The 27,779-nt window shown below is 41.6% G+C and overlaps 1 protein-coding gene across 1 annotated transcript in view; it reads left to right on the forward strand.

Annotated features, from left to right (window-relative positions):
* SPMIP7 (sperm microtubule inner protein 7) overlaps window positions 1-27,779 on the forward strand; it is a 74,006-nt gene that overhangs the window by 13,833 nt on the left and 32,394 nt on the right. Inside the window, exons 4-7 of the mRNA XM_061590424.1 lie at window positions 708-846; window positions 2,279-2,346; window positions 3,358-3,399; window positions 10,749-10,856. Coding sequence (XP_061446408.1) covers window positions 708-846; window positions 2,279-2,346; window positions 3,358-3,399; window positions 10,749-10,856 — 357 coding nt within the window. The remainder of the gene's footprint in view (window positions 1-707; window positions 847-2,278; window positions 2,347-3,357; window positions 3,400-10,748; window positions 10,857-27,779) is intronic.

Raw genomic sequence — 27,779 nt, forward strand, 5'->3', positions numbered from 1 at the left:
CTATTTCAAGGGATACAACCCAGGCATTGGTTTATCACCTTAGTTAGTATTAGGCCTAGGACACAGTTCTGTTGGGTTGTTTTGCAGCCATGCAGGTACACATACCAGTGTCATTGATCTGGAGGTATAAGATGTTCCGTGTGTGTGTGTGTGTGTGTTAGATAGACACTCAGGCACACATGTAAATGAAACACATATTCAATAAGCAAATATACATTCTCATACTCCTAGCTGCCACCAGAAGCATCCTATCCTAAATTATACTTTGACAGATGTATGTGAAAGACAACAGAGTACACATGTAGCATATCATCCATATGTGGTTTAGCTAGTTCTGTAGTGGAATGCTGACCTTTGATATGAGGTAAAGTTCATGGTTTTGACTATTGTTAAAAAAAACCCCTAAGAACTCAGTCCTGTTCTGGCTCTTTCAGCGTATCATTTCTCATACATTATGAAGTAGTCACACCATACTCTGTGCTTTACAAGACAACCAGATATATATATATTTGTGAAATAAAGTATTCTGTCTTAGTCTCATTTCCTGTGAACAGATAAAATAAACTCTCATGTATTTTCCTTATATGCACAATTACATTACAGAATCTGTCCATCGAAAAAATACTATGTAATTTATTTGATTGTCATTAATGCACTAGCTATAACTGCTTTAAAACGTCTTTCTCTTATTTTAATGAATGTTCTAGCACATATGAAGAAGTTCCCTGGGATAGAATATTGCCACCCAAAGTGAAGCCTCCAGATTCAGCAGCAGAACTAATGGCTGATAATATCTCCCACTGTTTTACAATGAAGCAATATGAACCACCAGCAGAAATAGGCCAAGTCAGTGAACTTTATTTTAGTGTGTTTATGGGAGTTTTGGTAACAAAACATAGGGTCATAGCTCCATGGGAGTGCACACACCATGTATACAAGAGTTCCCATGTTTAATTCCTTAGATATCCAGTTAAAAGGATCTCAGGTAGCAGGGTTAGGAAAGGCCCTGAGGAGCTGCTGCCTGTCAAAATATACAGTATGAGGCTGGCTGGACTACAGCTCTGACTCAGTATAAGTTTTAATATGTAATGTAGCAGAATAGTTCCAGCAATAGAGTCATTGTTCCAAATTTATCTGCTGCTTGACTATGTGTTGATGGCTCTGTTTAATGCTCTCTGGTTTTATTACAAGTTTCTAACTGCAAATTGCCTTTGGGCTCCTTTTTAGGACTGAAAGGTGAAAAATAAGTGATTTTATAAATATGTAAATACCCATCCACGCCCCAAATTATACAACTGTTAAAATTAATGACATATTAATTAAAATTAATTAAAATTAAATTATTAATTAAAATTAAGCCACTTATTAACCAGGAAGGAACTCATGGGGGCAGGGAGGAAAGATTTCCACATTCCGCAAGGAACTCTTTTTGCTCTTTTTAATATTTTTATTAAAAATTTAAGAAAGAAAAAAAGAGAAAGATACGAGGAGTGAGTGAGTGAGAGAGAGAAGCTACAGACACCAACCAAGTCTTTATGCAACTATTAAATCATGTCCCATGATGGAGCAGCAAAGCAAATTTCTTTCCATTCCTGCCTTCATTTCTCTGATGCATATTCTTCCCAGCATGGCCAATGGCTCCAGCAAAGTGAGGATAAGTGTCGCCTCCTCCCCAGCCACTCCATAACATGTGCCCATGTTGTCTTCCTGCAACACTGAAATGAACCTGTAAAAGGTAAAGGTGTCCCCGCACTTATAGTGCGCGTCGTTTCTGACTCTTAGGGTGACGTCTTGCGATGTTTACTAGGCAGACCGTATATATGGGGTGGGATTGCCAGTTCCTTCCCCGGCCTTTCTTTACCCCCCAGCATATGCCGGGTACTCATTTTACTGACCACGGATGGATGGAAGGCGAGTGGACCTCGACCCCTTTTACCGGAAATTCGACTTCCTCCTTCTGTTGGAATCGAACTCCGGCCGTGAGCAGAGCTTCGGCTGCGTTACCGCCGCTTAACACTCTGCGCCAATGCAGAAAGGTTTGCACAAATTGTGATCCAAACAATTCCCACAACCCCTAACCCATGTAGGGTCACTCTAAACCACCTGTTTTTCTAGCCTACTTGGAGATGAAATAAGAAGCTACAATTTGCAAAGTAATTTTCAGTGCTGAAAACCACTGTGGAAAATGTGATTAATTACTATTGTCATCATCACCAGTAATAGCAGTATTAATTACACGCACAGGCAATGATCCCCAAAAGCATTCTTATTGTTCCAGGTTGTTGGAGGCCTCTGGGACAGATTTCAGAGAAGATCCTTCACAACACCACACAGGCCAATTAATTTGTGAGCTTCATTTATTTCTATAGTCTGAGAACATTTGTATATGTATTTTTAAATTATCTGCACTTTCTTCTTATGGTTTCACATAATGGGAGTTTTAAAGTGATATAAGGCAAGGTTTTTGCAGTATGCATATGCTTCATGTTGTACAGTTATTTTGATGACACTGAATTTGGGCTAGGAGGAAATGTGAGAGAGGATAATATAGCTAAACCTATCTTTGCTATGATTTGAAGTGTGTGTTTTTGTGAGGTTGGGCTAGAGATGAGGTGGGACTGGAGTACTTTGGATGGGAGCACCAAATCAGCCATTGACAGAAACCAACCAGCTGAAATAGGCTGGTGGTGGGAATAACTTCTACTGTAGCATTTACCCTTACAGTCAAACTATTTTAGACTTAGTGTTTGTTTTTTAAGGGAAAATTCACTGAGGTAAGGGGTAGGGTGATTGATACTTTCCATTCAGCCTGCTTTTTAAATATTGATTGATTGATTTTATTTGTATCCCACCCTTCCTCCCAATAGGAGCCCTTTTGCTATCAAAATTGCCTTTCCTTACAATAATCCACCTCTTCCCACCCAACCACCCATACCTGGAAAAGTAATCAATACCCTGCCAGCACTGCTGCTGCAAAAGGACAATTCAGACAATCCTTCACACATTTAGGGACGAGGGGTGTGTGTGTCACAGGACTGTATGGACTTATTTTTGCCTACTGCCATCTGTGCATTTGGGATGCATGAGAAGCTTCTCTATGTGTGCACCAACCCCCTTAAAAACCCCAACATGCCAGAAAACTAAATAGCAATACTGGACAATACATATAGTACTCACCCCCCCTCCCAATATGAGTACAATATCACTGAACATTACTTTACTCTAAAAATAGACATGCAATTGCTAATGGTCTGAATGCTGTCACATCTAATTGGCCCTATGAATGTGCATATTGTACCAATAGTGAATTAGTAGGAAATGATTTAATTAATTTACTGTGTGTTTCATCGTTAACAGTGTTAGTCCTAGCTCTCGAACTCAACATCTCCCTTTATACACGTAAGTAAAAGTAGTTATGTGAATATATATCTCTTATTTTGAGCAAGAAATTTCAATCTTTTTGCACCCACAAGCTGCCAACCCGTGTGTGTGTAGGCAATAATTTGGTGGTTGAATCTTATGTAGGTCACTATATAAAATTATATAAAATTACTGGCTTGTGGACCTCTGAGTTGCAAATAAAAAGACAATCCATTACTCCAAAGCAGCCTTTGTGAATCAGAGCAGCAGAGTCAATGGCATTTATAGCAGCAAGGAGCATTTATGCTTGGCCTGAGAAAAAAACCAAAACAGTTGACAAGGATCACAGAAACAGATTACAAAAGCATGGGGGAGATTCAGCAGTATGAAGAGTAATGTCATGGGTCTGACACTTGAGGTAATATACCTGAGGAGCTAGCAGTCCCAACACCAGAAGTAAGTAAATGAAATTTACTCCCAGATAAGAGTGTTTAGGACTGCAGCCTTATGTAATAATTCACAGAGTGGAGAAAGTGAATAGAGAGTGAGCTCATAATGCTAGAATTCAGAATCACCAGTGAAATTAATTAGCAGTAGAATAGACAAAAAATATTTATTTATTTGAAGAATTTTATCTCACTCTATAGCCAGAAATAGAATGGTCAGATACAAAAGAGAGCAAGGTTCTGTTAATTAGGCCAAAATCTCTAGCCTATTGTTAATCAGGGGATCCAGTTAGGGTTCATGCAGACCCTGCTGAATGCTGGCCTATGCATTAATCCCCCAAGATGATGGTAGGGTTATCATTTAATCATTCAAAAATGCTCGCTGTGATTATTATTTCAATTGCATTCCTCATGTTGCTAGTGCATGCTTCTATTATGATATTACTGGCTCAAATTATTCAGTCATTAATTGGCTTGATACTTCTAAAACCTTTTTCAGTTAATTTCTATACCACTGTTGTTTATGCAGATTTTGCTTTATTTCATCTTCTGTATTGTATTTCCAGTATAATGTTATTTTATTGTTTGTCACTGCATTTTCATTAAGCTTTGTACTTCAATAAACCAATGTATTCATTGCAGTTATAAGTTTCGATTTTCTGGTTTTGAGTCATAGATTGTGCTTTTCCTCCCTGTTCCACTAGATTGCTATTGAACAAAAGTAAACCAGAACCAAATCCAATGGGGGAGTGAGGCATATGCCAGCATTTGGCATGGTGGGCATTGACCCTAACTGGATTCCCTCATTAACAGATTTTGGCCTGATTAAAAAACTCCTGCAATTTTAATAGTTGTTTAGATTAATCATAGAATTAGAGAATAGAAGAGTTGGAAGGGGTCTGTCTATAAGGCCATCGAGTCCAACCCCCTGCTCAGTGCAGAAATCCAATTTAAAGCATACCCAACAGGTGCCTGTCCAGCTGCCTCTTGAATGCCTCCAATGTTGAAGAGCTCACTACCTCTCTAGAGAATTGGTTCCATTGCTGTTGTTGGAAGTTTCACTTCAATCAATGCAGTGGCTTGCTGTGTGCTCTGAATATACTGACCATTAGGGGCAATAGATATAGTTAGTCAGTTGAAAGGGGCAGGGCCCCTGCTTGAATTCTCTCCTTGTTACTTTCCTCAAGTTTAAGCACCCCTTTGATTGGTTAGACTGATATTCTCAAGCCTATCATCACTTCCAGTTCCTCCTTCTTCTTCCCACAATTCTCTCCCTCTCACTTTTGAATTTAGCTAGTGCAGATGATTAGGGTCTCCTATCCACGTGTACTTTCTAAATAAAGTGAGTTTATTTCGTTTAAGATAAACACCACGCTCTTTCATATTCTTTTTATATTTCCAATGAACGAACTCTGCTGCATAAAGCAACTCTTTTCATAGGGTCATGGGCCCAGACATCACTGGGGATTTATAAAAAGAAAAAGGAGTCTGTGGAGTCAGTATTACAGACAGATTAGATTAGAAAGGATTGCTACTTTTGAATCTGCTAAGAGGTTTGATGCCATTGAGCTGCTAAATGACTCAAACTACAAAAGATGGTCCTTTTAGATAAAAATGCTGCTGAATACTTTGGGGTTAGCCTTTGTGTTCGAAGAACCAAGGCCAGAGGCATCTGGAAAGAAAGAAGATGAAGGACCTCCACCCTATCAAGATCACTTTGAATTTTATTACTGTCTTCCAGGGTATTAGCTATCCCTCCCAATTTTGTCTCATCTGCAGATCTGAGAAGCATTCTCTGTACTTTCTCATCCAAGTCATTAATAAAAATGTTGAAAAGTACTGGGCCCTGCAGTACCCCACTCGTTACCTTCCCCCAGTTTGAGAAGAAACCAATGATAAGCACTCTTTGAGATAAGGCTAATTAGCAAGATGAGCTCCTACTTGGAGAAAGGGTGGGATATAAATCAAATAAATAAGATTTGTTCTTGACAAATCCATGTTGGCTTCTAGTAATCGCTGCATTGTTTTCAGTCCTTACAGATTGACTGCTTATTAATCTGCTCTGGAAGTTTCCCAGGGATTGATGTCAGACTGACTATAGTTCTCAGGTTCCTCCTTTTTGTCCTTTTTGAATATATGGGCAACATTAGCCCTTCTCCAGCCATCTGGCACTTTATCCATCCTAGGATGCAGTTCATTGACCATTTGTCTATCAATCTCAAGCTGCAATTCTGCGCCTTCACAATTCCTAGGAGGGTCATAGACACTCTTCTGGGAGAAGACTGAGCCAAAGTAGGAATTGAGCATTTTTGCCTTTTCTTTGTCATATTTTATCATTTTGCTACCCTCATTGAGTAGCTGAATCACCATTTCTTTTCCTTTTATCTGAAGAAAGCTTTTTTTGTTGCTTTTAGAATCCCTCATCAATCTCAGCTCATTCTCAACTTTAGCCTTCCTGAAGCCATCCCTGCACTTCTGTGCTACTTGTCTGTACATTCCTTTGTGGCATAGCCTTCCTTCCACTTCCTGTATGTGTTCTTTTTTTGTTTTCAGGTCATCACCAAGCTTTTTGTGAAGCCACATTGGCTTTGTCTGCTATCATCCACTTTTTTTCCTTGTTGGAATTGTTTGCCATTGTGCCTTTAGAATTTCTGATTTAAGAAACACCTACTAGCAACACAATTCAGGAATTTCTTGGAGTTTGTGTTTGGCAGTGTTTGGCAGAATTTGTCTCCCAACAGATATCAGGGTAATTGAAGAGTCCCATTACTACTACCTCATGCCTCCTTAAAGCATTGGCAATTGAGTTTTCAAAAGTTTCATCCTCGTGTTCTTGAAGTCCCCCATTACTACTACATCATTAGCAATTTGCTAAACATTAGCAATTTGCTTTTCAACAGTTTCACCCTTGTCTTCTACTTGATTGGATGGTCAGTAGTAGACTTCAACCACCATGTTCCTTTTATTCCTTGCCACATTTATTTTAATTCAGATCCTCTGGGTGGGGCTACCAAGCTCATCCTCCTGTATTTCTGTGCAGGAATATATATTTTGAACATATGGTGTGACTCCACCTCCTTTTCTATTCCTTCTGTTCTTTTTGAACAAGTTATATTCTTCAGTTACTTTATTCCAGTCATGGGAGTCATCCCACCAAGTTTCAGTTACGCCAATCAAGTTATCTTTACCATCCAGTATTAAGAGTTCAAGTTCGTCCTGTTTGTTTCCCATACTCTGTGCTGTTTAGTGAATTTTACTATGGGCTGTGTGACTAAAAACACATGACAAAAGGGAAAGCGATCGAGAGGAAGGAAAGAGCAAACACAGGCTCTATTTCTTAAGTTATAGAATGTAATGATCAGCTGGAATTGAAATATTTCAAGGAAAGGATGAGGCAAAAGTTCCTGCTTGCCACAATGGTTTTTGTGGACCTTTATAGATATCACGGCATTTGAAGTGCTTCCAAAGTACAGGACAAAATCAGAGATGATACTGTGCCCTTCCCTTCCATCCACTCTCCATGACAGGATGCAGTGGAGCATCATGGTGGGCAAGAAACACAAATTATGTCTGGTTACTGAGGCCAATCGAAATTTGTGGCACCTGCATATTCATTTGCCCCAGGCCTACACAACTTATGCCTTCCAAGCCAAGCACAGCCCACCAACCATGTACAATGGCCTGCCACTGACTTGATAGACCTATTTTTTGCTGCTTGCTTTGAACGGCAAAACCAAAAGGGGATTATCAAGCATGTGGCAGGTCATAATACAGTATATGGCTAATGGACTGCATTCAGGATTGTTGTTGTTGTTATGTGCCTTCAAGTTGATTACAGCTTATGGCGACCCTATGAATCAGTGACTTTCGAGAGCATCTGTCAAGAACCACCCTGTTCAGATCTTGTAAGCTCAGGTCTGTGGCTTCCTTTATGGAATCAATCCATCTCTTGTTTAACCCTCTTTTTCTACTTCCTTCTGTTTTTCCAAGCATTATTATCTTTTCTAGTGAATCAGGTCTTCTCATTATGTGTCCATAATATTATAACCTCAGTTTCATCATCTTAGCTTCTAGTGATAGTTCTGGTTTAATTTGTTCTAACACCCAATTATTTGTCTTTTTTGCAGTCCATGGTAGGCACAAAGCTCTCCTCCAACACCACATTTCAAATGAGTTGATTTTTCTCTTATCCGCTTTTTTCACTGTCCAACTTTCACATCCACACATAGAGATTGGAAATACCATGGTCTGAATGATCTTGAGTTTGGTGTTCAATGATACATCTTTGCATTTGAGGACCTTTTCTAGTTCTCTCATAGGTGCCCTCCCCAGTCCTAGCCTTCTTCTGATTTCTTGACTATTGTCTCCATTTTGGTTAATGACTTGTGCTGAGGTACTGATAATCCTTGACAAGTTCAATGTCCTCATTGTCAACTTTAAAGTTACACAAATCTTCTGTTGTCATTACTTTAATCTTTTTGACGTTCAGCTGTAGTCCTGCTTTTGTGCTTTCCTCTTTAACTTTCATCAGCATTTGTTTAAAATCATTACTGGTGTCTGCTAGTAATATGGTATCATCTGCATATCTTAAATTATTGATATTTCTCCCTCCAATTTTCACACCTCCTTCATCTTGGTTCAATACCACTTTCCGTATGATATGTTCTACGTACAGATTAAACAAATAGGGTGATAAAATACACCCGTCTCACACCCTGTCTGATGGAGAACCAATTGGTTTCTCCATATTCTGTCCTAACATTAGCCTCTTGTGCAGAGTATAGGTTGTACATCAGGACAATTAGATGCTGTGGCACCCCCAATTCTTTTAAAGCATTCCATAGTTTTTCATGATCTACACAATCAAAGGCTTTGCTGTAATCTTTGTTGAATCTATTATTCAACATGCCTACTCTTGGTTTAAATTTCCCTTTCATTTCTCTAATCTTTTGGAATAGGGCTCTTGTTCCCTTTTTGTTGTCCTCTTCTATTTCTATACAATAACTATTGTAATAGTTCTCTTTGTCCCTACGTACTAGTCGCTGTATTGTTGCATTTAGGGTTCTGACCATGTTTCTATCTCCTTTTGCTTTTGCTTTCCTTCTCTCTTTAACCATTTGAAGAGTTTCTTCAGTCATCCATTGAGGTCTTTCTCTCTTTTGAACTAGAGGTATTGTCTCTTTGCATTCTTCCCTGATAATGTCTATGACTTCATAGTTCTTCTGGTTCTCTGTCAACTAAGTTTAAAGCCTCAAGTCTGTTCCTTATTTGATCTTTATATTCTTCTGGGATGTTATTTAAATTGTATTTTGGCATTATGATTGCTTTGTTCTTCTTCTTTAGATTTACTCTGATTTTCGATACGAGCAGTTCATGATCTGTACCACAGTCTGCTCCTGGTCTTGTTTTTGCAGAAAGTATGGAACTTCTCCATCTTCTGTTACCAATTATATAATCACTTTGATTCCTAGATTGACCATCTTGCGATGTCCACGTGTACAGTCGTCTTTTCAGTTGCTCAAAAAATGTGTTTGCAAGAAACAAATTATTGGCTTCACAGAATTCATACAGTCTTCCTCCTGCTTCATTTCTGTCTCCTAAGCCCCATTTCCCCACAATTCCTAGTTCTTCTCTGTTCCCTACTTTTGCATACCAGTCCCCAATGATTATCAGAACATCTTTTTTTGGTGTGTGATCGATTTCCTCCTGTACTTCTGCGTAAAATCTCTCCAATTTGTCTTCTGCGTTTGCCATTGGAGCGTAGACTTGGATGATGGTTATGTTAATAGGTTTCCCGTTTAATCTCATTAATATCACTCGCTCAGACCTTGCGTTGTAGCTTCTAATTGCTTTTGCTACATCACTTCTTACTATTAAAGCAACCCCATTTCTTCTTGATTTCTCATTTCTTGCATAAAATATTTTGTAGTTGCCCGATTGAGAATGTCCCATCCATTCCCGTCCATTTTAATTCACTCACACCAAGTATTGTAATGTTGATACGTTCCAATTTTTTCTTGACAATTTCTAACTTTCCCTGCTTCATGCTTCTCACATTCCATGTTCCTATTGTGTGTGTCGTACAACTCCAGAATCTCCTTTCGCATCTGTGCGCATCAGCCTCTGGGCTTCCTTTCGGCTTTGACCCAGCGGCATCATTAGTCACAACGCTACTCGTACTTGTCCTTTGTTCTTCCCCAGTAGCTCGGTGAGTGCCTTCTGACCTGGGGGTCTCATCTTCCAGCACTATCTCGTGTTGCATTTTGGATACTCTGGTCATAGGGTTTTCGGGGTAAGAGGTATTCAGAGGTAGTTTACCATTGCCTTCCTCTGAGTTTGGATGCATCTTAGTCTGGTGTCTCAGCTTTGACCATTCCGCTGTGGGTGCCCCTGCTAGGAGTCTAGCCTCTTGGTCCAGACTCCTGATGGCATTGCTCTCAGCTTCTTCAACACTCTCAAACCCCTGACCACGTTAAGGTGTGCATCCTAAAGGGGGACATTCAGCATAGTGGGCCAGAAATCATGGCCTCTGGGATAATGTTTGGTTATTTCCTTTATTTTTATAATTATGGTTTTTTACATTTCTTGTTTCTGGATACAGCCATACTTTAGAAAGTTGGTTAAACTATTACATATAATTCACAAACTTTCTCAGGGTTAAATATAAAAGGCAGTGGAAGGAATTACAATTCTACCTGTTTTTCTCATTATTTTCAACGTTCCCAAATCAGTTTATTTTGCATATGTGGTAAAATGTTGCCATCTATTTTTTTACTACAAGCACTTCCTGGCCTTGTGTTTATTTTGGACATGACTGCACACATCTCTGTGTGCACCTTTCAAATAAATAACAAAAAAATTAGAGCTTTAGTGGCTTCAGCCAGCTGTCTTATAAATTATATATATTTGCCTTTTGATTTTTCCTCCTTTTCATCCAAACAGAGGCTGTGTTGGTGCAGAGAATACTGATGACCTAGACAATCCCAATGTAGATGTAATTACTCACAGCAACGTACGAATTGCAAAACCACGTTATGTGAAATCTTCCTAGTATGTAAACTTCAAGTTTCTTTTCTTATATAGTAATTACTGATTGAGTTGTACTCAAAGAGAACCTGGGATACTCCATATCATGCTGCCAGGAGAGATTTAACTTTATTTAGAATCAGAGGATATGGGTCACTGGACCTAGATCTGCTTTCAGATCCCTGCTCAACTACAAACTCACCAGATAGTACGGCAAATCAATTGGTACAGTGCAGCAAAGGTTTGGTGCATCTAACATCTTTGATTTCAATGGGATACATGTATTTAACTGTGCTCTTTCATTCCATGTATTTCAGTGGGACTAAAAGTCAAGCTACAATCAGAATAAATATTGTTCAGTTTCTGTTGAGGTGTAACTCTTCACATTGCAGGAGAGGGGAGCTCACTTGTTGGAACACTCTCTCACAGGCATAACTCCTTGCATAAAGTAAAACCTCATATCAGGGAGGCTAGGCTAAACTGTGATCATATGCTAGTTTTCTATGTACAGTTTTGTATGTATATGTATGATCATTCAAATATGTAAAGCTCTGGCATTCTTCTCCAGTCTGAAATTATCTTACAAGAGTATGTAAAGTATTATTTGTGTAAATAATATGATTGTGTAACTCAGATTTTAGGTGCAACTAATTAAGCTTCTTGAGGTATACCTTTTTTTTGAACTGAAAATGGAGGCACCCTTCATTTGTAAAGCCAAAATGTTTTACTTTTAAGTGCAAACTTACACAGATGATCTGACAGTTGAGGGCTATAGGAAGTGGGGGAAAGCTCTGCTACACCAGTGGATCTTGGAATATGCCCCCGTATTGATATCTACACCAGTAGAAGTATCCTAATATGCTTATAGAAAACAATGCTGGCAGAGGACACATTTGCCAAATCCTATACCTCTTCATTTCCCAGCCATGCCCATTTTGACTGTGGAACTTTACTGCAGTCCCAGATTTGGTGTGAATTCCCCTCCCATTGAATTATTAAAAATAGCTGGTCCCACACCACCTCCCATCCTGCCCATGTTAGCAGAACAGAGCATAGGATACACCCAGTCATAGCACACCACCTCCAGTATGTAAAACTCATACAGGGAGTCTACAAGTCGGATGTCAGTGTGTATGACATGGGTCTATCTCTTTGGCCTCAGGTCTCTCACAAGGTCACAAGGGGAAACTGTTTATGGGTAAACTATGGAGAAAGGGTAATTTGCACCAAAAGGAGCACTTTGAAAAAAGTTTGCCTCCTAATCACACACTGGAATTTGCACATGTTGTTAACACTTCTCTGCCTAGAGCCCTAACAGGTATCTCACATGCTCCAGGCACAAATAACCCACAACAATCTCCACTCTACTCCCAACAACTGGGATGCTAGGACAGAGTGCCCTCACAGGTAAGCAAAGGAAGAGGGCAACACTCCCATATCCCCCCCCCGTGTGAATAGCATGTCTGAACTATATTGCTGTAACACTCTTCTTCCTCTACAGTGTCCCCAAACCATGCAGAAGGCACTAGTCCCAATGTGCAGGTAAGCTCACTGTTGGCCAAAGCAAGGCACTCCATTCCAAACATTGCCACTGCTGGCCAAATACTCATGAGTGTTTTTGCCTTGCAGGATTACAGCTTGGATGCAGGCAGCATAACAAAAGTAACTACACACACAGAGTTCCACTGCAGCCTCCCACCCCCCAAGGAGGAAGCAAACGCACAGTCAGTGGTGATTGTGATGCATGAGCATGGAGGTGGCACCACTCCTTCTCTCTCTCATTCCTTCATAAATATCTCTTGTGCATCTAGGTTTAGGGACTATGTACTTCAGCTGCAACCTATTGCTTGTTATGCATTCCCTGTGTCTCTTTTTGCTCTCCCACAGGTTATCCATTTCATGCAGATCAGGGGGGAGGCTTACCCATGACCAGCAGAGTGACCAGGGTGTTCCTGGCTTTTTTTCTATGGGACTGATAAGCTACTTGTTACAGGCAGGCTGTTGTACCCATACATGCTCTATGATAGACACTTCTGCAACAGGGGAGGGGAGAACCATGTACGCCACCTTGAGATCCTTGGAAGACAGACAGACAGACAGACAGACAGACAGACGTTCCTAGCATGTCATAAGGATCACTATACCTACAGTATTATCCTACTGTCTGTTGAACCATTGCTGGCAACCCCATATGTGTCCTTTCCTTTCAGGATCCCCTCTGTCCTAGATCTTATTTAATAAAGATGATGATTTTGGCACTATTTTTTTCTTTGCCATCCAGGATTGGTAGACAAAGAACCCATTCCCTCACCCTGGCTTGATTTCAGCTGGTCTTAGCAGGAGACTGTAAAGATAGGAGGAAGCAGTACTTACAGAAAGTTATACCCGTAACTGTTGTTTATAAATGTTTAATGGATCTTTGTAAAGTAGAAGTTCAGAAACTTAGGTGTGGAATAGAGAATTAGAATGTATTGTACAGCTTAGACAATGAAAAAATGCTTTGGAATCTATATGGAATATTTCTTTTGATTTGAAATTGATTCAACAAAAAATATTTTGGGTATATTGGACTCCACAACACCTATATAGGAAGGCACTGTCGAATACAGATAGATGTTGGAAGTGTAATGTTGAGAATGCCTCGTTGAGGCACATGATGTGCGCTTGTCCAGTGACAAATTCTTTCTAGTCTGAAGTTGTTATCTTCATTAATTTTGTGCTGGCAAAATTCCTGATATTTGCAGATGTTCATGTACTCTTAAATTATATTCCTCTAGTATGGGCCTTAAGGGCTGGATAACAAAAGCGGATTTTGTGAGCCCTTATGGTTGCTAAGAGAGTTAAACTGGGAGATTGGAAAGATAAGCACCCACCATTTATCATGCAATGGTCTGAGGAACTCACAGCATGTGAAGATATTTCTTATAGACATCAATTTCATGTGGACCTCCAACAAATTCCTGATGGGCCTTGCTGATAATTTCCTCTTTCAAAAAGTAGAAGAAGGAACAAGGGGATTGGCAATCCTGGAGCTGATCTTAACTAACAGGGACGAATTGGTCACGGGAATTAAAGCGGTCGGTACCTTGGGGGAAAGTGACCACGTAATGCTGGAATTCGTGATTCTGGGGAAAGCCAAAGAAGAATATAGTCAAATATGGACCTTGGATTTCAGGAAAGCCGATTTTAGCAAGCTCAGGGAAATGATGGGTAGGATCCTGTGGCTAGATACACTAAAGAAAAAAGGAGCCCAAGAAGCGTGGGAGTTCATGAAGAAGGTATTACAAAAAGTGCAATCGCAAACAATTCCAAAGAGGAAGAAAAACAGAAGACATTGGAAAAAGCCAGTGTGGCTACACGGAAGACTGGTGGAGGAGGTAAAAATAAAAAAGAGCATGTATAAAGTATGGAAGGAAGGACGCATCACCAAGGAAGAGTACCGACGAGCGGCTCGGGCTTGCAGGAATAGCGTAAGGAAAGCTAAAACCCAGAATGAGCTGAGGCTGGCGAGGGAAGCGAGGAACAACAAAAAGGGGTTTTTCAGATATGTTCGAAGCAAGAGAAAGACCAAGGAAATGGTGGGACTGCTGCTCAATGAGGATGGCAAAATGTTGACAGATAACAAGTAAAAGGCAGAACTGCTCAACGCCTATTTTGCCTCTGTTTTCTCCCAAAAAGGGAACAGTGTGCAACCTTGCATCGGTAGCAATCTCAGTAAGGGGTCGGGATTGCAGTTCAAGATTGATAAGGAGATAGTCAGGAAATACCTAGTTAACCTAAATGAGTTCAAATCTCCAGGGCCTGATGAACTGCATCCCCGAGTATTGAAGGAACTTGCTGATGTACTCTCGGAACCTCTTGCCATAATCTTTGAGAAATCCTGGAGAACGGGAGAGGTGCCGGAGGATTGGAGATGGGCAAACGTTGTCCCGCTCTTTAAAAAGGGTAAAAAAGAAGATCCGGGGAATTACAGGCCGGTCATTCTGACTTCAGTACTGGGAAAGATATTAGAACGGATAATAAAAGAGTCCATTGGCAATTATCTAGATGAAAAAATCCTGTCAAACTAACCTCATCTCTTTTTTTGATCGGGTCACTAGCTTAGTAGATGGTGGAAATGCTGTAGATGTCATCTATCTAGATTTCAGCAAGGCGTTTGACAAAGTCCCCCATGACCTTTTGATTAGCAAACTGGTCAAATGTGGACTAGATGGAAATACTGTCAGGTGGATTCACAACTAGTTGGAAAACCGTACTCAAAGAGTGGTCGTCGGTGGCTCTGCTTCAGACTGGAAGGAGGTTTTGAGTGGAGTGCCACAGGGTTCTGTCCTGGGGCCGGTACTCTTCAACATTTTTATCAATGACTTAGATGACAGGGTGGAGGGAAGCCTTATGAAGTTTGCGGATGATACGAAACTGGGAGGGATAGCTAACATAATGGAAGACAGGAATAAAATCCAAAGGGACCTGGATAGACTAGGAAATTGGGCTGAAATTAATAAAATAATATTCAATAAAGACAAATGCAGGATTCTGCATTTAGGCCACAAAAACAAAATGCACGGGTACAGGATGGGAAATACCCGGCTTAGCAGTAGTGCGTGCAAGAAGGGCCTTGGAATTGTAGTGGATCGCAAGTTGAACATGACCCAGCAGTGTGATGCTGCGGCAAAAAAGGCAAACGCGGTTTTGGGATGCATAAACAGAGCTATAGTTTCCAGGTCGAGGGAAGTAATAGTCCCACTATATTCTGCATTAGTCAGGCCTCATCTGGAATACTGCGTTCAGTTCTGGGCGCCTCATTTTAAGAAAGATATAGACAAGTTAGAGCGGGTTCAGAAGAGGGCAATGAGGATGATAGCCGGTATGGAGAACAAGTCTTATGAGGAAAGGTTGAAGGAACTTGGCATGTTCAGTCTGGTGAAGAGAAGGCTGACTGGTGACATTTATTTATTATTTATTTATTATGAGATTTGTTAGTCGCCCATCTGGCTGGATAGCCAGCCACTCTGGGCGACGTACACGATAAAACAGTATATAAAACAGTTAAAAATTTAAAAACACAGTAAAAACTAGCCCATTCCAAAAGCCTGCCTAAAACACCAGGTCTTCAGGGTCTGGCAGAAGCTCATTATAGATGGGGCATGGCGTAGATCATTTGGGAGAGACTTCCATAGGGTGGGGGCCACAATTGAGAAGGCCCTCTCTCGAGTCCTCACCAGTCTAGCTGTTTTGACAGGTGGGATCCAGAGAAGGTCTTCTGAGGCTGATCTTGTTGAGCGGCATCCCTGTCGATGCTGGAGGCGCTCCTTCAAATAAGCTGGGCCACAACCGTATAGGGTTTTAAAGGTTAAGACCAACACCTTGAATTGGGCTCGGTACACAACCGGTAACCAATGCAGCTCCTTCAACACAGGAGTGATGTGATCTCTACGGCAGCCGGAGTGATTGCACTCTTTAAGTACCTGAAGGGCTGTCACATAGAGGAGGGTACAGATTTGTTCTCTGCTGCCCCAGAGGGTAGGACTAGGTCTAATGGTTTTAAGTTGCAGGAGCGTAGATTCAGATTGGACGTTAGAAGGAACTTCTTGACAGTAAGGGCAGTTCGGCAATGGAACCGACTGCCTAGGGAGGTGGTGGGATCCCCTTCGCTGGATGTCTTCAAGCAGAGGCTGGACAGCTATCTGTGGGAGATGCTCTAGCTGTGGATTTCCTGCTGTGAGCAGGGGGTTGGACTCGATGGCCTACAAGGCCCCTTCCAACTCTATAATTCTATGATTCTATGATGCCTATTTGGACATTTGGAAAGTTTATATTAACTTATATGTTTAACTTAAGATGGGTGTACTGATGGTTATTGGATCCGTAATGTGAGTTGTTGTTGGTTTTTATTATCATATTTTTTCTTTTTCCTTTCCTTTCTTTTTATCTGTTTATTTAGTTTATAATGCTTCTCTTTTCCCCTCTTGCATTTTTTTTAAAAAAAGGATAGGAGGGAGCATAATGGGTTTAGGGACACTGGCTTCTCCTCTCTCTGTTTGCTCAGATTCCCTGTTATGTAAGGAGGAAGGCTTCTCGGTGGGAAGTGGGTAGGGAGCTGCTGCTGCCAGGTGTGTGTAATTTATTTATTTATTAGATTTATATCCTTCCCTTCCTCCCAGTAGCAACCCAGGGTGTATGAGGCAGTAGTCAGATGGGAGGATGTTGGAGGTAGGGATGGAAGGATCTGTCAGTTTAATCTCTCAGTTTCTCATTTTTCCAATGTGAAATTTGGTTCTTCACATTTCTGCAGCAATTTGCGGACTTTTATTTTAAAAATCCTTATTAAAATTCTTAATTATTTTAGTGCAAAGTTCTCCCAATAAACACATTTTTGTATTCAGTTTTGACTAATATACACATTTTTGCAAGCAAATTCTCCTAACAGAATGCATTTTGTATGATATTTTCACTAATATATTCATTTTATGCACACTTTCCCCTAATATATTCTTTTTTGTAAACATCTGTTAGAGAACTGCATCGCAAAATTCAGATAAGTGTGCATTTTGAAGGATGGTTGTATTTCAGATTGTTTCAGAAAGTGCGAATTTGATAAATTTAACTTTAAATGCAAATTGAATCCAATTTCTCCTCCATCCCTAGATGGATGGGTGGGATGTTTTGCTGGGATGCTACATGGAAGAGCTGGCTATCATGGAACTTTAAGGGGTGCTTTACAGGGGTCGTTATGGGGAGGGGTGGGCCAAAAGAGCTGGGTGGCCCATGCAAGGGTTGGCTATGCTCCTGAAGATTGGCTCTCATATATGTTTGTGTGTGGGGGGGTCCCTCTTTCCAATTGTGGCATTAACCCAGTATTAAAAGCATGTAAAACATGAGCTGTTCCTCCAAAGCAGGGCTCCTTTTCTACACCCTGTTCTCCCATGTCTATAAGTGGGGCTGAGGGCATGGAAGCGAAGACAAATGTCCTGTGATATTTGTGATTGCATGGTTAGGGAACTGTTCTGTGGTGTTTACAGTGTAGGGTTGAGTCCTGGGAGTTACCTCTGACATGGCATTTGTGTTTTTTCTAGGCATTCAAAAGGTGAGTTGGAGGCTCTTACCCCTGGTGGGGCTCAAACTTCTGTCTCCTGCTTCCCAATCCTATGCCTATGGAGTTAACCACTGGGCAGGGCCAGTCCAAGGCATTTTGTTGCCTGAGATGAAGGAAAAGATGGCAACCCCATGGGCACAGTGCTCTTCAACATTTTTATTAATGACTTGGATGAAGAAGTGCAGGGAATGCTTCTCAAATTTGCAGATGATACAACATAGGGAGGGATAGCTAATACCCTGGAGGACAGAAATAAAATTCAAAGTGATCTTGATAGGCTGCAGCACTGGGCTGAAAACAACAGAATGAAACTTAACAGGGATAAGTGCAACATTTTACACCCAGGAAAAAGAAATCAAGTTATAAGAAAGAATGTTATAAGATGGAGAATACTTGGCTCAGCAGTTCTACATGCAAGAAGGATCTTGAAATTATTGTTGATCACAAGCCAAATATGAGCTAACAGTGCAATGTGGCTGCAAAAAATGCAAATGCTATTTTAGGATGCATTAACAGTATAGTTTCCAAATTGTGTGAAGTACTAGTTCCCCCCTCTTTGGCACTGGTTAGGCCTTGTCTCGAGTATGCATCCAGTTCTGATCACTGTACTTTAAGAAGGATGCAGACAAAGTGGAACAGGTTCAGAAGAGGGTAAAAAGGATGATCAGGGGACTGGAAACAAGGCCCTATGAGGAGAGACTGAACGAACTGGGCATGTTTAGCCTTGAGAAGAGAGGACTGAGGGGAGATACAATCACACTCTTCAATACTTGAAAGGTTGTCACACAGAGGAGGGCTAGGATCTCTTCTTGATCATCCCAGAATGCAGGACACAGAATGATGTGCTCAAGTTACAGGAAGTCAGATTTTGGCTGAACATCAGGAAAAATATCCTAACTGTTAGAGCACTATGACATTGGAGCCAATTACTAGGGAGGTGGTGGACTCTCCAACACTGGAGGCATTTAAGAGGCAGCTGAACAGCCATCTGTCTGGTATCCTTTGTTGGATTCCTGCACTGAGCAGGAGGTTGGACTTGATGGACTTAGAGGCCCCTTCCAACCCTACTTTTCTTTGATTCTGTGGCAGAACTTCTTTCTGTTTCCTGGTGCTCAATTTCACTGGTTGTGGCCTGCTGGCCATCTCCACGACTCACTGAAGCACAATCTTCCCTTAAAGGCTGGCCTTACCCCACTCCTATGCTTTTCCTTGTGGTAACTGCCACAGACAATTACTGTCTAGGGACACCTTGCCTAGAAATCATAGGTGTTCACTCACTCACTACTTGAACCCTGTCCCCAGCAGGCCTGCAGTTCTTTCTGTGACAAGAACAAGCTGTCTACTTGCCACAGAATCCCTCCGTAAAGCCTTCCCTGTTTGTTCTCTCCTTACAATAGACTCTGTAACCAGGGTTAATTGGCCTGGGCCAATCATAAGCCTGTCTGACCAATCTTATCTCTATTGCTGGCCAGACATAAAGAAAGATTTTACCTTACCATGATTGGTTTAGACTCCCTTACAGTTGGGCTGCAGGACTAGTTAATAAGCAGGTCACCTTCCAGCCTCCCAAGGATAAATTTTACAGCCAGCTTAAGCCTCACATTTGCATCTATTCTGTTTCATACACAACTATGTAAAATATTTACTTCATCATGACTGAGGAGCGGCCTATTATGTCACAATTACATGTTGAACTTTGGTGTCATCTTACATTCCCTCATTTTATGAAAACTGTAAACAAAATACAAGCATTTTGCTGATCATTGTGGCTGGGTCAGGGCAGGGGCCAATGGAAAACATAGGAATTGAGGCAAGGAGGCCCTTACTTTGTGAGGACCTGGGGCAAATTGCTGACCCCCCCTTCTGGGTAGCCCTGCACTGCTGCACTGTTACCAAGTTGTATGGCTTGTGCAGGATTGCAAAACATAGCAATATAATAGGCCCTGCTACTACCAGGCTTCCCACCAGCAATATCTATGAAAAGGGGCCAGAGCAAACTCTCTCTTATTTGTTGCTCTTTTTCAGTACACCCCTGCTCCAGTTCTAGGTTCCCAGTGAAGTCTCTGTCATGTGGTGTGGGTGTCTCTCAAAGGAGTTAAAGGCCTCATAGAGTTGTAGGCCTATATTCTCTATTATGTTCAGCACACATACGAAATGGCTCTTGCTGCAAGCTCTGCTCCTTGAACTTCAACATTCCCTTCTCAGCTACAAGAAGTAGGCCCTCTGTTGGAGTGTTATAACTAGTCTGAAAAGGACAGCATCACCATATACTACAGTCTCCCTGGCTGTCTTTGTGCATTGCTACTTTTTAAAAAACTTTGAAAAGTCCCATTGCCCCAGAATATAGAGCTGAATTAACCATAATGACCAAGCCTAGCAACTGTCTTCTAAAAAGCAGGTAGTATGAAGAAGTTCTTTCAGCCTTCTGAAACAGTGGGTTCTTCATCTAGTGATAGTGTGAATGTGGGTGCAGGAGTGCTCAAATGTGGACAGTGTAGATAATTGTGTTTCCATCAATGTAGAAGATGGTGAAAGCTCTGCCTCCAACAAGAGGCCTGCTGAAATAGTAAAAGAGAAGGAACCCCAACCTATCACACCTATCTGTGGTATTTCTGATCCTGTATTGTTGCCAAAAGTAATGTTGGAATTGCTCTCTATTGAGATGCGTAGCAAAGTTGCGTATGCGCTGCAGAATGGAGAGTATTGAGTGAGCTTAGTGTGTGTGTTTGAGTCTTTGCTAAGATTCTACCTTCCCTGCAAATTAGTCAGATAGAGACTTTAAGCTTTAAAATAAGAAACAACTACTTTATTCTGGAAGTACATGCTTGATAGGAAAGAGTCCTTACATTCTAGCTAACTAACTATGTTGGAGCAGCGAGCACCGGTCCCAGTACTTGCCCTCATCCTGGTTGAGAGGAGAGACAAAGAGAAGATGCCTGCTCCCCTCTCGAGAGAAAGAGAAGAACTGAGAAAGGTGGGAATGAACTCAGATTAACATTCCTTTGCTTATCAGCCTAGCAGGAAGGGAAGAGATGGCAGGATCAAAGGGATAGGTATAGCCTCAACCAGCAAGAGGTCTATCTCTCTAGCTACCCTTATTAACCCCATGCAGCCTCAACCCACCAAGTTGGAGTTGAACCTCATACATTCCAACACCCCTTCTCGACAAGAACTTGGTTCATTCTACAAGGTGCATCTTGCCTCGTAGTTTCTGGTGTCGGACTTTCCCCAATGGTTTGGTCAAAGCATCAGATGTCATCTCTTCTGTTGGACAGTAGGTCATCTCTAGAAGTCCTTTCTCCCTTATGTCCTTAAGGTAGTGGAACTTCACATCAATGTGCTTCATGCGAGAACTTTGCCCTTCTGATCCCACGAGTCTTATGCAGGCTTGATTGTCCTCAAGTATTCTGATAGGCTCTGGTTCAGATATGCCCAAATCTCTTAGAAGCTTGCGTAGCCCAAGCATTTCCTTGCCTGCCTCATCAGCTGATACGTATTCCGCCTCAGTAGATGAGTGTGCTACAGTCTCTTGCTTTCCACTTGTCCAGCAGATAAGTGACTGTCCATAGTAGAACAAGTTTCCACTGGTTGACTTACAATCTTTGGTGTCTCCAGCCCAGTCAGCATCAGCATATCCTAGAAGTTTAGGATCTCGAGTAGCTGATAGCTTTAGTTTTAAGTTTGCAGTGCCTTTCAGATATCTTGCCACTCTCTTGACTGCTTCCCAGTCTTTCTTGTTTGGCAAGCTGGTTTTTCTGCAAAGGTATCCCACTGCTACCGCCACGTCTGGTCTGGTTATTGTGCTGATGTACAGGAGTTTCCCTATAGCTTGTCTGTACCTTTCGTTGTCTTCCCAGGGTTGATTGTTCTGGTCTGGTTTAAAGCATCCTACTTCCATTGGTGTAGGTGCTGGATGTGCATCCTTCAGTCCTAGACTCTCAAGTAGGTCTGGAATCTTTTGTTTTTGGTTTAGAAAAAAGGATTCATCATCCTCTCTTTCAATTTGTATTCCACGGTAGTATGTGATGTCGCCTAGACATTTCACTTCAACTTCCTTGCTTAGATTATTTACTAACTCTTGCTTGTCTTGTGGATTCTCATAAGCCAGTAGTAAATCATCTACATAAATAAAAATATAAGTCCATTTGTTGTTCTTGAATCTGCTATATAGGCATTGGTCTGCTTCACCTCTTTTATAGCCTTGTTTCAAGAGCATTTGGTTCAGTTTGTCATTGCATGCTCTTGCAGCTTGTTTCAGTCCATAGATGCTCTTTTGCAGTTTGCATACTAGGGTTTCCTTTCCTGGTATTTCAAAGCCTGGTGGTTGTTGCATGTAGATTTCATCTTCTATTTCCCCATGCAAGAACACTGTTTTTATATCCATGTGTTCCACCTGCATTTTCTTGTTAGCAGCAACACTTAGGAGAGTTCTGATTGTTGTATGTTTGACTACATGAGCAAAGGTTTCATAGTAGTCTTGTCCATACTTTTGAGAGTATCCTTTGGCCACTAGTCTTGCCTTGTATCTCTCAATGTTCCCTTCAGCATCTGGCTTTTTCTTGAATACCCACTTGCAACCTCCAGCTTTCCTTCCTTGAGGAAGCTTGGTAAGTGTCCAAGTTTTGTTCTTGTGTAGAGCTTCCAGCTCTTCCTTGGCTGCCTGCATCCACCTCTCAGCTTCAGCTTTGGGTAAGGCTTCAATATCTTTCCAGGTCTCTGGCTCTGGAAGTTCATCAGCTCTTGCCAGGTAGGACAGTCTCAGTGGAGGTACACCTCTGTTGGTGCGGTTAGAGCGTCTTGGTGCAGGACTCTCTGCTGCCCCTTCTGGCCGTGCAGGTTCCCCTTCTTGCTCTGATTCCTCACTGTCCTCCAGTGCTGGCATGTTGCTGTAATCTGTAGTACTGTATGGTATTTCTACTTCATCTTCTTCGCTGTCGTGGTCTTGGAATGGTGCCCCTTCTGGTTGGAATGCACCATGACCTTCATCAAAGTAGACAGCTCTTTGGATTTCAATCCTTTCTGTTTTGGGATTTAAGATTCTGTATCCCTTTTGTTTTGAAGAATATCCAATGAAGATTCCTTCCTTTGTAGTGTTGTCCAATTTGGTTCTCTTCTGGTGTGGAATGTGACCATACACTTTTGATCCAAACACCTTAATATGAGCCAAACTGGGTATGCGCCCATACCATAATTCAAATGGAGTCTTGTTGCCATTCACCTTTGTTGGCAAACAATTTTGTAGATAGGTGGCAGTATACACTGCCTCTCCTCAATGTTTCTGTGGGAGATTAGCATCTTCCAGCATGGATCTCACCATCTCAATTAGGGTTCTGAATTTTCTCTCTGAGACTCCGTTCTGTTCTGGGTTGTGGGGTACAGTGGTTTGATGCTCAATCCCATTTTCAAGCAGAAACTACTGGATCGTATGTGACATGTACTCTCCCCAGTTATCAGAACGTAGAATCTGTGGTTTTCTCTGAAAATTAGTGGTCACCATTGCCACATATTCTTTGAGTTTCTGAAGCATTTGCCCCTTCTTCTTCAACATATATATCACAGTGAATCTTGAATAATCATCAATAAAGCTGACAATATATTTGTTTCTACCAGTTGAAGTGATTGGCATTTCACAAATGTCACTGTGAATCAACTCTAGGGGGCCCTTAGACTTCCTTTCACTCTGCTCAGGAAACCTTGGTCTCGTCCCTTTAGCTTTAACACAGCAAGTACATTTCCATTTTTCTTGGCAGGGTTCAACTTTCATGCCTTTTACTAAATTATTCCTTTGAAGGATATTAATCTTTGCAATGTCTCTATGCCCTAATCTCCGATGCCACAAATGTAAACAAGACTTGCTACAGCATTCTTTCACAACATGAGCTTGTGGACTTTCCTGATCCACTTCATACATGCCATTTCTTTTGGTAGCTGTGCATATAATTTCACCATCTCTAGAAATTATGCAAGAATCTTGTTCAAATAGCACTTTGCATCCATTGTTTGTAGCTTCGCTAACAGACACTAGGTTGTTTGAGATCCCTGGGGTCCAGAGCGTGTTCCTGAGATAAATTTCCTCAGTGCCGCTTGGAGTCTGGCAAAACAGTTTAGCATCTCCTGCCCCTTTTATGAGCACCTCCCTCGAATCCGCCACTGTGACGGATCCTCCACGTGGGGTTAATTCCTCAAACAAATGTTTTTCTTTTATTAAATGAGCACTTGCTCCACTGTCAATATAGAATTTATTTTTATTGTAACATTTTTCAACATGGGTTACTTGAAAGCCCTTTCACTTTTCTGTCCCTTTAAATCCTCTTTCTCTTTCAGGCTTCCCTTTCTTGTCACATTGGTCTTTGAGGTGTTTTTCTGAATTGCATAGATAGCAACGCTTGGCTTTCACACCTTTGGATCCCCTTTGTTCCCGAAATCTGCATTTGACTGGTTTTCCACCAGCTTCTTTGCTAGCTTCTTTACTTAGGAAAGAGGAGAGCTGTCCTTTTTCTGTAGCTGCTTTCTGAGAGAACTGCTCTCTCAGTTCTGAAATAATCTCATTTAGAGTTTTGTTTTGTTGTTGCATTATAAGTACGAAAGTCTCCATATATTTTGGAAGAGAGTCCAGAAATAAAGCTATTTGAAATGGTTCATGTAACTCTGTTCCTCTTTCTTCTATCCCTTGGACTAGCACCATGAATTTAGTAAGATGTTCCTCAAAATAATCATCCCTCATTTGCAAATTAATAAGGCTACATAGCATTGCAATTAAATGCCCCTGGCTTTTGGGATTATGATGGGATTCCAGAGTTTTCCACATCTCTCTGGCATTCTTAGAATTCATAATCAGAGGAATCTGATTATTACTCACAGATTTAGTGATGAGGTCTTGTACCGTTTCATCCTTCTCAGTCCAAATTCTTTGTTCCTCCTGAGAAGCACCTTCTGGTTCCGATCCTGTAATAACTTCCAACAGCTTCTGTTGTCTCAGATGTTTCTTCATGCGAAACTCCCAGAGTTTCCACCCTCCGGCCGTAAGCTTGTCGATGCCTAGCCGCTCCATCACGGTGGCCATCCTTAAGTAAAAAAAAGCCTCAACTCTTCACTGACTAAAACTCTGAAGGTTTCTAACTTAGCTTCCTTGATTCAAACACAATAGCTCCTTTAATTGCTCAAATCTCCATTTGCATGGCTGGGCCCATAACCTGTCGGAATTGCTCTCTATTGAGATGCGTAGCAAAGTTGTGTATGCGCTGTGGAATGAAGAGTATTGAGCGAGCTTAGTGTGTGTGTTTGAGTCTTTGCTAAGATTCTACCTTCCCTGCAAATTAGTCAGACAGAGACTTTAAGCTTTAAAATAGGAAACAACTACTTTATTCTGGAAGTACATGCTTGATAGGAAAGAGTCCTTACATTCTAGCTAACTAACTATGTTGGAGCAACGAGCACCGGTCCCAGTACTCGTCCTCATCCTGGTTGAGAGAAGAGACAAAGAGAAGATGCCTGCTCCCCTCTCGAGAGAAAGAGAAGAACTGAGAAAGGTGGGAAGGAACTCAGATTAACATTCCTTTGCTTATCAGCCTAGCAGGAAGGGAAGAGATGGCAGGATCAAAGGGATAGGTATAGCCTCAACCAGCAAGAGGTCTATCTCTCTAGCTACCCTTATTAACCTCATGCAGCCTCAACCCACCAAGTTGGAGTTGAACCTCATACATTCCAACAAGTAATGCATTCTACATTTGAAGATACAGTGGTTTCCAGTGGGGTGAGTGAAACTGAGGATGTGGCTTTTTCCTCTAGATGAGAACAAATGTTAGTTCCAGAAAACTTTTGCTGGAAGGGTTTTAGACAATGGTGAGAAGCTGAAAAGCTGCTGGCTCATCTATTCTATAAGTACAAAAAAGATTTTTTGCTTCTGCTGCAAAAAAAATCCAGGTGGTGCCTCAGCCATTCTCCTTACATTTCCAGTTAGTTCCCAGTGGTGAGCATAACTTCTCAAAAATGAAGCTCATTGAAATGTACTTCCTATCTACCATGGTGGATGAGAGGCTCATATCATCTGCTATCATATCCATTGAGAATGACATTGCTCAAAACCTAGATCTCTCAGTCACTGTGCTATAGTTTGCACACGCCAAAGGTTGAAAAGCCACATTCTGAGCACTATGTAACACAGCAGAACTATCACAGGTTTTACTCTTTTTTGTTTTAGCTGTTCCTATCTTTTGGTAAGCATTTTTTTATTTTAGAATATCCATGATTTTTATCTTTAAAATTAATAAAGTTATAAATAAAGAAGGTATCCAGCCAACTTTTAAATTGTATTTGTTTTTAGTTATTGTAAACCGCCCAGAGAGCTTTGGCTATGGGGCGGTATACAAGTTTAATAAATAAACTTTTAACAGCTTACAGCTTAATTTTATTACTATTTATGTAGTGCTCACAGGAGCCTTTAATTATTTATTATTCATGGCACATAGTAGGAATTACCAGTTTACTGTATCATTTGAAAGACAAGCTATCTATGCACACTGAAAACTAAACTAGGGTTGCTGCTGGTGTACCATCCACCTTGCTGCCCAGCAGCTTCTCTGACTGAGCTGGCAGAGGCCATCTTTGCTATGATATTGGAGTAGCCCAGAATGAGTGATTTCAGTATCCATGTTGGGTCTGCCTCTTATGTTCTGGCTTGGGACTTCATGGCTCCATGGCGACTACGGGGCTGTCTCAAGTTGGCACCAGTCCGATACATAGGGAAGGTCACACCCTCAATTTGGTTTTTGCTCCACATGGAGAAAGGAGTGGTTTGTAAATGGGGGGGGATAGATGTCACCTGATTGTTGTGGTCAGACCACTTCCTGATGAAGTTTAGACTTATGGCTCTGATCCTCCCCTACACGGGTGATCGACAGATTAAGATGGTTTGCCCCCAGAGACTAATGGAATACACTGGATTCCTGAATGCCCTGGGGGAGTTCCCAGTAGATAGAGCAGGTGACTCTGTTGAAGCCCTTGTCATGCTGTGGAACAATGAGACATGTCAGGTTCTTAACACAGTTTCCACTGAGTGCTCTTTCCGGCATTTTGGAGCCCGGTTTGCACCTTGGTACACCAGTGAACTAACACTGGACAATGGCTAGAGCACAAGTGGCAAACGGTGTGCTGTGGGGCTGAATGGACATGAATAAAACACCATAACCATGCCTACTGTGTGGGGATGAGGGCAGCAAACATGGCCCACTTCTCTGCCTCCATTGCAATCTCAAGTAGCTGTCCAGTGGAGCTTCCGCCCAGTCTCTAACTTACCATTCTTGGGCAAGGTGATTGAACGAGTGGTGGCCAAACAGTTGCAGACACACTTGGATGAAGCAAATTATTTGGATCCATTCCAATCGGGCTTCAGGACTGGACATGGAACTGAAACAGCCTTGGTCGCCTTGGTGGATGATATGAGGAGGGCGTTGGATAGGGGAGAACATACCCTCCTCGTCCTCCTGGATCTCTCAGCGGCTTTTGATACTGTCGACCACGGTATCCTTTTAGATCACCTGGAGGGATTAGGAATAGGGGGCACCATTTTGCGGTGGCTTCGTTCCTATCTCTCTGACAGGCACCAACGGGTGACATTGGGGGATGAGGTTTCAGACCCTTGGCCTCTCAATTGTGGAGTGCCACAGGGTTCTATCCTCTCCCCCATGCTATTCAACATCTATGTAAAGCCGCTGGGGGCCATCATCAGGAGATTTGGGCTGCAGTGTCACCAATATGCGGATGACACTCAGCTCTATCTCTCATTTAAGTCCTCACCAAGGTTGGCTGTGTCCAAGTGCCTGGAATCCATTAGTGAATGGATGGGAAGGAATAGG

Source organism: Rhineura floridana, chromosome 11 (genome assembly GCF_030035675.1).
Source record: "Rhineura floridana isolate rRhiFlo1 chromosome 11, rRhiFlo1.hap2, whole genome shotgun sequence".
Classification (NCBI taxonomy): domain Eukaryota; kingdom Metazoa; phylum Chordata; class Lepidosauria; order Squamata; family Rhineuridae; genus Rhineura; species Rhineura floridana.